This window comes from Antrostomus carolinensis, unplaced genomic scaffold, assembly GCF_000700745.2.
Source record: "Antrostomus carolinensis isolate BGI_N321 unplaced genomic scaffold, ASM70074v2 scaffold51259, whole genome shotgun sequence".
NCBI lineage: Eukaryota > Metazoa > Chordata > Aves > Caprimulgiformes > Caprimulgidae > Antrostomus > Antrostomus carolinensis.
In genome coordinates this window covers 1714-13978 of record NW_010340390.1, presented here as the reverse complement: position 1 = coordinate 13978, position 12265 = coordinate 1714, and the positions used below count along the sequence as shown (strand labels likewise).

The 12265-nt window shown below is 45.3% G+C and overlaps 1 protein-coding gene across 1 annotated transcript in view; it reads right to left on the bottom strand.

The window, feature by feature from the left end:
* Positions 1-1165: 1165 nt before the first annotated feature.
* Positions 1166-12265, bottom strand: part of FBH1 (F-box DNA helicase 1) — a gene marked incomplete at both ends in the record, with an annotated part of 12110 nt that continues 1010 nt past the window's right edge. The window contains 8 exons of the mRNA XM_010176118.1: positions 1166-1241; positions 3585-3706; positions 3881-3980; positions 5444-5580; positions 6683-6769; positions 8105-8192; positions 9022-9250; positions 10439-10607. Coding sequence (XP_010174420.1) covers positions 1166-1241; positions 3585-3706; positions 3881-3980; positions 5444-5580; positions 6683-6769; positions 8105-8192; positions 9022-9250; positions 10439-10607 — 1008 coding nt within the window. The remainder of the gene's footprint in view (positions 1242-3584; positions 3707-3880; positions 3981-5443; positions 5581-6682; positions 6770-8104; positions 8193-9021; positions 9251-10438; positions 10608-12265) is intronic.

Sequence of the window (12265 nt, the reverse complement as noted above, 5' to 3'; positions counted from 1 at the left end):
GACCTGGCACTTGGCCTTGTTGAACCTCAGAAAATTGGTCCTATCCCATGGATCCAGCCTGGCCAGATCCCCCTGTAGAAGGGAGATACAGTGCTGGTGTTCTATGAAGGGTACAGAAGTTTATGGAGCTCAGGAAAGAGCATCTGGCAAACATTCACTCAGCTCACTCATTTCTAGATCATGTATCCTAGAAAGTTTGCACATCCTTCATCCCCAGAGATATTTGGAATGAAAGAGAAAAGACTCTGAGGAGTCTGAAAAGACACTGAGGTGACTCCAGAGTGGCTGGAGTACGGGCTCAGGGCAGAGACAGCCCCAGGGCCATTCCAACCTGCATTATTCTTTATTTTTCTCCAGATGGCAAGGAGTTTTCCTAGTAGTTCACCTTCCAAAAAACCAGCAACACCACCCATATAATGAATCACTCGTGGCAGTTCAGGAAATCCTTTGTTTGTCTCTGTGCCCCGTATATAACAATATTTGCCCAGTGCTGCCAAGGCAGAGGGAGATTTTATAAATGAATGATTAATTTCCTAAATGATATCCACCAGTGAAAAGAAAGCATGTGATAGAGGATTCAATACACCAGGTTTAAAAACAAAACAAAAGAAAACAGGAAAAGCCTAAAACAAATGAAAAATGAAGTCAAATGTGAAAACATAGGGAAAAAAAATCCCAATCTATGAGTTTACTGGGTTCTTGCACTCAAGAGAAGGGATCACAGAGGAAAGCTGGGGAGAGCTGCATGACACAGGTCCCACAATTTTGGCATTTCTGAGATTAACACCAGCCACTGAAGCAGCTGAAATAGCACAGCCTATGACACTACTATTGAGAAGTCAGTTTTTAACAGATAACTGCATGAGGAAATATCAAATAAAAGACCCAAGAAGCGTGGTGCTTTCCATCACCACAGCAAAAAATGAAAAGAAATATTAAAAAAACTGTGCTGCTGTAGGGAGGATCCCAAACAGAGAGAAGGGTGAAGATGTTGCCCAAGGAAGTTGTGGCTGCTCCTCCTTGGAAGTGTTCAAGGCCAGGCTGGATGAGGCTTTGAGCAACCTGGTCTAGTGGAAGGTGTCCCTGCTGATGGCAGGGGGGTTGGAACTGGATGATCTTTAAGGTCCCTTCCAACCCAAACCATTCTATGATTCTATGTACTCACCTTTTTCCCTTTCATCTGCAGGTCGACTGAGTTTCCAAATATCATAAATTTTGCTCAGGCCAAAACGGTGAAGCCCCTAAAACAAACAATAATTTATCTTAAAATACAGGAGTAAAGCTGCTGTCTAGAATTTCTAGATAAACTAACAGAGCCCAGTGGTTATTGATGTTAAAATGGAAGGAATAAAGGAAATGTGATGAAGATGCAGAGCTGGTTTCCTGAAATTCTTGGAGCTGTAGCACAAGCAAAGGCAGCTGAAAAGGCCACAATCCAGCCTGATCTGCAGACAGACAGACAGAGAGAAGAGAACAGAACACTGTCTGATTGGCATTAGAACAAGAGTTATGGCAGAATATTTATATTGAATATATTTATATTCAAAGCCTGTTCAAAGAAAAAAACATTTCTATGGTTTTCTCTTTTGCTAACAATAAAAAAAAAAAGGTTGGTTTGGGGTATTTTAGCTTTTAATAGCTACGTATTGCTTTGTTAAAATGAGCTTTAAAAGTCTGTTGTGTCATAAATGCTGCTGGCTTATTGACTCCACGCTGGTTCATGGGAAAGCCAGCACCAGGCACAACTGCATCCTCCTTTCTGAAGTGATGGGCCACTCCAATGAAGATAAACTTGTTAAACTGACTGTAAATGTTTCAGTTTTGCTGCAAACTGAAACCAAGGCTTTGTTTTGGCAATTTTTACTTTCAGAAAGTATTTTTTCCCCTCTTGTTTTCAAATTTGTTTTGTTTTGTTCCATAAGTCCAAATTTAGACATTCCAAACTGCAAAGAAATGAGGATTTTTGGTACTGGGTGGCCAGTTCAAACACTCATTCCACTATAATAGGCAGATTTCTGGTGAAAAAATGATTATGAACTTAAAATATCAGCCTAAAATTCAAAAGACTTGGCTCTTCCTCAAATATATTCAGCACTAGGACAACCATTCATTCTCTTTGTGCTTCTAAGTTTCTGGGTGTGGAACAAGATCTCAGATTAAATCAAAGGTATTGATGATTCAGAGTTTGAAGATTAATGATTTCTCTGAGGCTTTTGAAATGTGGAGCCTTATTAAAACCTCCCTGCAATTCAAGCAGGTGAAGTTCTGCAGGTGTGCACACACACGTAGGTTCTCCTTCTTCAGACACATGGGTGCTTTTTTGGCAAAGGAAAATTCAGTGTAAACCTCAGAACTGTTGCTCCCTCAAGGAGTTAACACTCAACATTGCTGAAAATCCTCATTTCCCTTATCAACAATGCTGGTGAACCAACCTGCCCTGGCTTTCCTGGGTGTATTGAGATGAGGAACAGACCGTCATAGGTCTGGAAATTAGGAATGAGGACAGGACAGCCCTCTGTGGCATCTACAAGCCCAAAGGTCACCTGCAGCTTCAACCATTGTCTTCATCTCTCAAGAGAACTTGAAAAATGTTTATTCTCTCAGGGCACAGCCATGTGTCTTTCATTACTTTTTGCACTCAGCCTGCAATTACTGATTTTTATTCCCCTAATGCAGGAATATTGTGCCACTGCCAGCAGGCAAAGGCAGCGAGCAGCGCTCCATCTAATGCAAATACTTGCAGTGACTTGTTACAGACACATATTGAGTCCCATTCTGGAGCCCCCAACACAAGAAAGACATGAGCCTGTTAGAACAGGTTCAGAGGAGGCCATGAGGATGATGCGAGGGCTGGAGCAGTTCTGCTGTGAGGACAGGCTGAGAGAGTTGGGGCTCTTCAGCCTGGAGAAGAGAAGGCTCCAGGGAGACCTTCTAGTGGCCTCCCAGTACCTGAAGGGACTCCAGGAAGGCCAGGGAGGGACTTTGGACAAGGGTAGGGAGTGAAAGGACGAGGGGTGATGGCTTGAAAGTGGCAGAGGGGAGATGGAGCTGAGACGTGAGGAAGAAATTGTTTGGTGTGAGGGTGGTGAGCCAGTGTCCCAGGTTGGGCAGAGAAGCTGTGGTTGCTCCTCCCTGGAAGTGTTGAAGGCCAGGCTGGATGAGGCTTTGAGCAACCTGGTCTAGTGGAAGGTGTCCCTGCTGATGGCAGAGGGGTTGGAACTGGATGATCTTTAAGGTCCCTTCCAACCCAAACCAGTCTGTGATTCTATATTACTCTGCCCCAGCCCCAGCCAGCAAACCAAAGCTGCTGTTGTCTCATCTGAGCCTGGTGAAAAAAGGGACAGATGAGCCTAAAAAGGGAGCCTCACCTGCACAGATCTGAGAACAGCTGCTCCAAATAACTCTTCCCCAGCTGTAACAGATTTCTGCTTTCTCCTGGAATATTAGTTTTAAACCTGGGTGCTACAGACAGCAGATCAGCCACACCTATTTCAAGTCACACATAGGTGTCACTGCTACAAGTGCTAACAGCCTTGGGGACTTGAGGTTGGGACATGAAAGACACATGGGCAATTTCCCCTTACCCCAATCACGTGTATTTTAATCGGTCTCTCTCTTCCAGTAATTTTCACAGCGTCTTCAAACACGTTAAAATTGCTTCGTGATAAGATTGTTATCTTCCCCTCCATGCCACCTCTCACATCACCTGCATGAAGACATTCCCAGTTAGCCAGGACAGTTAGAAAGTTGGTATCTAAACCCAAAGATCTTCATAAATCAGGATTCATCCTGAGACACTTTGTTTATTATGCAGTAGCTCTGTAACTCCCAGTCACTGAATGGAGATGACTGAGCCAAGAGATGCACCAACATGACTTACCCTTTTGGTTTCCACCCACTAATGTCTTATTCCTAATCCTCTTGCAGACATCAAGAATGGTTGCTCCAACGTAAGCTATTTCAGGACCAAATCTGAAACTCTATGTGGAAAAATGAAGGAAACAGCAGGAAAAGAAGAGGAACTTGTTAGAACCTACAAAAGTATTACTATCTATGGAACTATACAATTCCCACCAAGCTTCTGGACAGTGTTTCTCTGAGGAAAAGCACTCAAACTATTAACAGAATCCCAGAATTGTTTTGGTTGGAAAAGACCTTTAAGCTCATGGAGTCCAATCATGAACCCAACACTGACCAGTCCCCTATGACTAACCCATGTCCCTCAGCACTGTGTCTACACGACTCTTCAATCCCTCCAGGGATGGGGACTCCACCACTGCCCTGGGCAACCCCTTCCAATGCCTCAGAACCCTTTCAGCAAAGAAATTCTTCCTCACATCCCATCTCAACTGCCCTGGCCACAACTTGAGCCCATTTCCTCTTGTCCTGTCCCTTGGGTCTTGGTTGAACAGACCCACCCCCACCTCTCTCCACCCTCCTTTCAGGGAGTTGGAGAGAGAAACCTATTGCTAGAAAACCTGGTCACTCTTACACTCAAGGTGATAGGAACTGTGCTGTGAGATGGGACTATCACACAGGGCAAAACATGGTTTCCAGCCTCTCCACTCCAAAAGCTGTCACTGCCAAAACTCTACCCCAGTAAGTCAATGTGACATGGCACATCTGTCCTGCAGCAGGGCAGGGGCTGGAGGTGGTGGGAAAGCAGCCAGGTCCCTCACTTTGCTGGGTTCCTGGAGAGGTGACAGACTGGAGCAGCAGAGCAGGGCGGGAGGTTGCTCCTTATGGTTTCCCAACCTGTTGATCATTGAATCATAGAATGGTTTGGGTTGGAAGGGACCTTAAAGCTCATCCAGTTCCAACCCCCCTGCCATCAGCAGGGACACCTTCCACTAGACCAGGTTGCTCAAAGCCTCATCCAACCTGGCCTTCAACACTTCCAGGGAGGAGCAGCCGCAGCTTCTCTGGACAACCTGGGCCAGTGTCTCATCACCCTCACACCAAAGAAAAAGCCAGCAAACATGTCCTCCTTAATCAATGTGGTTTTATTTCAAGGAGGTCACTGCCAGAACAAAATTAATCTCCTTGCTCCTAACTTCTTCATCTCTCTGAATGGGACCCACTGTTGTAACAGACTGGCAATAGGAGCAAGGATGATATCTGCCCCTCCCCACTGAGCTGGAGCTGAGAACTAACACAGAAAAGAGGGGATCTCCTTGAAATAACCCATATACTCTACCCCAGTACCCATTTTTCAAGCCACATGGCTTCCTTAGTGATGGGATCACTCCACTAAGAGGCACAAAGAAGCTCTGCAGTGCAGAGAGTGAAGAAGCAAAGGACACCACTAATCCAGGCAATGCAAACACTCCACGGTGACAAACTCAAGAAGTCTGGTTGTTAGAACTTTGAAAAAGGATGTGAAACAATTTCCACTGTGTTAGGGATCTGTCCAAGGAAGGACAGCAGAAAACCCTCATCTTACCTGGGTGAGGTAGTAGACATGGGTGTGAGGCACTGAGTAGAGGGTATTGACAGCCCCTCGGAAGGTATAAATCTTCTGGTGAGGGTCTCCTACGAGGATTATGCCACATGTCTGTGACTGCACAATATCCATGATGGCTGCAGGAAAACATGGGAACATTAAGGGGGAGCTTGCTCATAAATCAAGAGGGAACTGTACAATATCTCTTGCCTGATGACTCGTGGCATTTAAGAAAGGGTCAACACAGCTGTAAGAGACAACATGTTGGGGAAGAAGCAAAGAGAAATGCACAGCTGACAAATGGGAGCTCTACAAACATCCTCCCACTGTTTTAGTCTGATGGTATTTTTTCCTGAACTGGAGTTGCACAACATCTTAAACTCACACTTGTGAGCCCAGCACAAATCCATCATCCATCCCCAGTGACCTGGACACACCACACATGTGCACACTGACTCACCCCAGTTCCACCAAGCCTTCTCAAGGCTCAGTGATGCTGGCAAAGCAACTGCTTGTGTTGTGTGCAGCTGCAAAAGCAGAGCCAAACAACCAGAAGACCAGGTCTCCAGCGAGCACAGGTGGGAGAGGGTCTGATGAAGCTTTTGAGCTGATTTAATACCTGCTGAAAAGTCCAGGCCTTCTTCTGTCCCACACTTCTTTTGCTCCTCAGCACACAGTTTGGTCTACTTACATCCCTTTGCAGAACCAATTCAACTTGTTTTGACACAAAAGAGCTGCTCCCCACATCCCCAGCAAAGAAATTCAGCAGCTTTCTGCTACATGACTCAAGAATCCCAGGGATGATGCACAAAATGGGCAAGACTTGCACCCATTGCTGGGGTGGGATGGAGCAGCTCTGCTGTTCTGCTAGCTAAATCATTTAATGTCTCACCACTCTTGTAATAATCCATGTCCTCAGCTGTGCTGGTATTCTGATTTTTATCCTGTTATCAGCAAAACAATAGCAAAAAAAAGATCTGGATGGCTGGTCTGGATGCCCAAAGCAATTGAAAACAACCTCTCAAGCTGATGCACATGTACTTTTGTAGCCTGCTTACAAGCTGCCTTACTGAATTTGCAAGGATCTGTGACCAAGCAATGGGTCAGTTATAAAATTACAGCTGAAGTGCAGAATTTTTTTGTAAATTGTGCTACTTCTCACACACCCCTGAGCACATGAACATCCTCTCTATAAAGTGCTTAGGAAGGTCTGCAGCTCTGTCTCCTGTCACCACTCACCTGGAGTGCAGTCCTGTGCTTCATCTACAAAAATGGCATCATATCCTGAGAGCTGAGGCTTGCTGAGCTGCCAAAGTTTCAAATACCCTGAGAGAAAGAACAAGGCATGTCAGTGAGAAGGTGATTTTTTCATTATAAAACACCATGATCTTTAAAACAAGTCCTTTTTTTAAAAGAAATAATTGTTTCTGGCCCTACTCCTTGCTTGGAATTTGCATGGGGTTACAAAAATCTCTATTGCTTCCAGAAACCCAAACAACAAACCCAAACCAACCTGATTGCACTGGAGGAAGGCAGATACGCTGATGATTCCAAAACTCTTAATGCACAAAGAAAATGACAAGGGAGAAGGTTTTCCCCAGTACAAGTTACCTCTGGTACTATCATGCTAAGAAGCAAGAGGAGAGGACGTGCCAGCAGCAGAAAGGAACAAACACTCGCTGTTAACACTCATTCCCCCACAGTCTCACCCGTTATTTCGACAATTTTGCTGCCAATCACACACATTTGAATAGTTCCACCATTTTCTGAGGCCAAAAATGAACAAACTTCCAGCCTTCAGGTCTGTTTTGAGCTCCCTGGTGAGCTAGTGGCAGGAGAACAGGAATTTTATACTAGTTGAGCTCATTTGAGACCAGCTCTGAAGAGAAGGACTTGGGGTGCTGGTGAATGAGAAGCTGAACATGAGGCGGCAACGTGCGCTGGCAGCACAGAGGCCAATAACCGTGTCCTGGGCTGCACCCAGAGCAGCGTGGGCAGCAGGTGGAGGGAGGTGATTCTGCCCCTCTGCTCCGCTCTCGTAAGGCCCCACCTGGAGTACTGTGTCCAGTTCTGGAGCCCCCAACACAAGAGAGACCTGGAGCAGCTGGAACAAGTCCAGAGGAGGCCACCAGGATGATGCGAGGGCTGGAGCAGCTCTGCTGTGAGGACAGGCTGAGAGAGTTGGGGCTGTTCAGCCTGGAGAAGAGAAGGCTCCGGGGAGATCTTATAGCGGCCTCCCAGTACCTGAAGGGGCTACAAGAAAGCTGGGGAAGGACTTTTCATAAGGGCAGTTAATGACAAAACAAGGGGAAATGGGTTTAAGCTGAAAGAGGGGAGGTTTAGATGAGATATTAGGAAGAAGTTCTTCACTGTGAGGGTGGTCGGACACTGGAACAGGTTGCCCAGAGAAGCTGTGGCTGCTCCTCCCTGGAAGTGTTTGTGGCCAGGCTGGATGAGGCTTTGAGCAACCTGGTCTAGTGGAAGGTGTCCCTGCTGCTGGCAGGGGGGTTGGGACTGGGTGAGCTTTAAGGTCCCTTCCAACCCAAACCAGTCTGGGATTCTATGATTCCTGGTGCACAGCCAGAAGTGAGAAGTTTGAATCCCTTTAGTTTTCTACTACAGCTCTTTATCTGAAGGCATTTTACACCTGTACTCTCTTACCATCAGAAGTCATTTTGTATTTCTTCTCCACGTCTCCATCCAGCTTCTTCATGTTGTACCATATCTCTTTTGCCTCTGCAACATTGATCTAGAAAGAGAAAACAGAAGGGTCTGGATAGATCACTTTGAGCAGAAAAACAGTCCAGGCACAGCAGATCTTGAAAGATCTTTCTCCTCCTACTTCTCTTCTGTGTCACCACCAGTTAACTAGTTTTCCTCAACACAGTGTTTTCCAAATGTAGCCCCTAAAAAGAACATTTATTTGGCTCAGCTTTTAGGACAGTGTAATAAAATACTCTCTAGCTTTGACAGACTAACACTGACTTTGTGTTTATTTTGGTTTCTCTGGACAGCTTGCAAGTTGCTTAAATGTATTTAATATTTTGAGGCTGTCAATTCATTCCCTGAATAATAATGACTGCAAATTGGATTTCTGCTGGCTGGACGGGATCTGATCAGATGTGATCAATGCAGAGCAGAAAGGTTAATTTTCTCCACAACTCCAGTTGATGTTGTTAGAGATGTCAGTGCTACCCTTGAAGCTTTGCTAAGATGTCTGAACTCTAAATAAGAAATTTTGGTTTGGTTCTGTGTATCAAAATGACTACAAAAATGTTTATTGTCTTTACCATGACATTGTTCAGGCAGTGATATAAATTTTTGCAATCCCTTCTCTCTTCTCATTGCAGGGAAGAAACATGCACTGAACAGAGACAGTGATAATCTCTCTAGAAACCAGCTGTGCAAACAGGGAGAACAAAGAGGCCCCAGTTCCTTTGGATTTGTCACCAAAAACTATTTTAACAGTCAGTTCTTACAGCTGAAACATAAATATCCACAAACTATGAGCAATGTGGGTTAACTACAGCCCCTTCTAAACCTGGCAGCCCAAGTCCTGCTTCATCTCCAATACTTACTTCCTTTTCTGATGGACTGACAAGTCTTCTCTCACCGTGAGTATCTCTGAACCAAACAGGAGTGTGCTCTGCAGAGATCTCTTTATCTGAAGAGGCAAAAAAGTTTTCAAGGGTCTGCGAGACTGTTTTCCCTCTTATAAACAGAGATTGTCCTTCACGGTATTGGAGAAGGAAACTGATGGAGTAAACGGACATCTTGGAAAAGTTCAGCTTGCCTTTTTCTTTATAGCTGTGTCACAGATGCCAGAAAATAAAGAGAAACATGTTGAAACACACATGAAAAGCCTACTGGAAAAGCAAGCTCATTTTTGCTTCTCTTGCACACTAATATTTGCAGAAACTCTAGTTTTATACACCCACTTTGACCTACTAATGGAATAGCTGTAAAATCTGCATATATTTCTCCTCACTATATTCTTAGTGGAAGCACAAACTTGTTCATTTTATATTTGAAAAGTTGAGCCAGAGAGATATTCCCATCATTCACCCCAACAATTACAGATTGTTTTCAGAGCCAGGTAAGAGGATTCCAGGTTGGATGAGGCTTTGAGTAACCTGGTCTAGTGGAAGGTGTCCCTGCTGATGGCAGGGGGGTTGGGACTGGATGAGCTTTCAGGTCCCTTCCAATCCAAACCATTCTATAATTCTATGATTCTCCTTTTCTTCCAGGTTGTGGCTCATTTTCCCTTCTGCCTGTAGTTTAGATGGGCCAACATAATTGGTCAGAAACTGTATCATTAGAACAACTCAGGTTAAGAAAACCCCTCCTCTGCTGAAGAAAAGCAGCATTTAGTGTGGTTGTACTACTGAAGTGGAAATGGGAAATGGGAAAAAGCCATTCTCAGTTACTTTCTATCTCCCTGTGAAGTGTTCTTTGGCTATAAACACAGGGAGGATGAACAGCCCCCAGAATAACAATGGGGCTTATGTCAGCACAGTCTATGTCAGGGTGGAGCAATGAGTCTGTTTCCCTAGGATCACATGGATGCTAAAGTCACTGATCCATCCAATCTGAAAGAATTTGGAAACCATAAATCACAGTCTGGCTTGAAGCAGGTGAAAAAAAAACACAATTTTCCCCAGGATTTTTGCTTTCTCAGATCCTGGAGGCTTACTTCAAAACCAGACCTTCCTTTCCTGACATGTCTTTTTCCTGCTACACTGGCCTTCAATGAAGGAAGATTGGATGTGAGGAAGAATTTCTTTGCTGAAAGGGTTCTGAGGCATTGGAGGGGGTTGCCCAGGGCAGTGGTGGAGTCCCCATCCCTGGAGGGATTGAAGAGTCGTGTAGACATAGTGCTGAGGGACATGGGTTAGTCATAGGGGACTTGTCAGTGTTGGGTTCATGGTTGGACTCAACAATCTTACAGGTCTTTTCCAATCAAGGTAATCCTGGGATTCTGTAATTGCCACTCACTCTTTGCCAACACTTCCAAATGCTAAAGAATGGAAAGTCCTGCACGTAACGTTTCTGGGGAAGACCCTTTTCCCCCTCGCTGCAACAGCTTTGTTAAATGTCACATAAAGGAAATTCAGATCAGCAAACTTCTCCGCATACTTGACCAAGGTTGAGGTCTTTCCTGTACCTGAAGAACAGAAGAAAGTAAACAAAAAGCATCCAGAGTCAGTAAATGAATAAATTTGCAGATCTTTTGTCAGCTTTACCTTCCCTCTCCTCCTGTCCTAACTGCACAGCAGGACTATTTGCAGCTAATGCGAATTTATTCACTGACTCAACTGAAATAAGCAGAAGCTGTGGAGCAAAGCAGCTTTGAAAAATTACAGTCTGCAGCCTAAAAGCTTTTAAAAAAAAAAGAAAATCTTTTTACCACCCAATATTCTAGAAGTCTGAGCATACAGGAAGGTACTGGTTCTCTTGAAAGACAGCTTGGTAAATGAAATGTTAAAATTTCTCTTTTCAATGATCCATGTGCTCATTTCCTCGTAAGATCTCACCCTAATGCTGCTCTCCTTTACTCCAGTTTGCTGCAGGACAGCACTGTCCCCACCTCATGGCAAAGTTGTTTCACTCCTGGAGTACCAGTCACAACAGAAAACTGAGACAAGAAGGGCTCTGCACATTTCCTTCTTTGCTCCTTTTCTTATCCTCAGTGATGACACAGCACCAGCAAACTTTGTCACCTTCACATTCCTCCCAGATTCCTGGGATATCCCAGATATCCTGGGCTGCACCCAGAGCAGCGTGGGCAGCAGGTGGAGGGAGGGGATTCTGCCCCTCTGCTCCGCTCTCCTGACACCCCACCTGCAGTGCTGCCTCCAGTGCTGGGGCCACCAACAGCACAAGGACATGGACCCACTGGAGCCAGTGCAGAGGAGGCCACCAGGATGATGCGAGGGCTGGAGCAGCTCTGCTGTGAGGACAGGCTGAGAGAGTTGGGGCTCTTCAGCCTGGAGAAGAGAAGGCTCCAGGGAGACCTTCTAGTGGCCTCCCAGTACCTGAAGGGGCTCCAGGAAGGTGGGGAGGGACTTTGGCCAAGGGCAGGGAGTGACAGAACAAGGGGTGATGGCTTGAAAGTGGCAGAGGGGAGATGGAGCTGAGATGTGAGGAAGAAATTGTTTGGTGTGAGGGTGGTGAGACAGTGTCCCAGGTTGTCCAGAGAAGCTGTGGCTGCTCCTCCCTGGAAGTGTTGGAGGCCAGGTTGGATGAGGCTTTGAGCAACCTGGTCTAGTGGAAGGTGTCCCTGCTGCTGGCAGGGGGGTTGGAACTGGATGAGCTTTAAGGTCCCTTCCAACCCAACCCTAACCATTCTATGATTCTATGGTTCTGTTACACATTTTGCTAGCAGTTCCTCAAGCTCTTTTTCTGCTCTCCCTTGTTGCAGTTACACAGAACCTGTCAGAGCTCATGAACATTCCCATTTTTGTCATTTGGATGCAGTGACTTTGTACAGACATAAGAATCTACTATTAGTGGCTTCCGTGGCATGGTGCCTGGCTGTATGTGTCCTTTTGCAAACCTCTCCTGGCAAAGAGCATGCTTTTGGTCTTAACACCCAGTGTGATGTCTTTAAAGGTGTGGTGGTTGCACTGGGCTGGCAGCCAAACACAGCCCCTTGCTCACCCCCACCCCCAAGGGATAGGGGAGAGAATTGGAGGGTAAGGGTAAGGAGACTTGTAGGGTGAGATAAGAACAATTTCATTATTGAAATAAAAGAAAACTTAAAATAATACTATATTAAAATAGTAGTGATAATGATAACAGTAATAAAATATGCAAATGAGT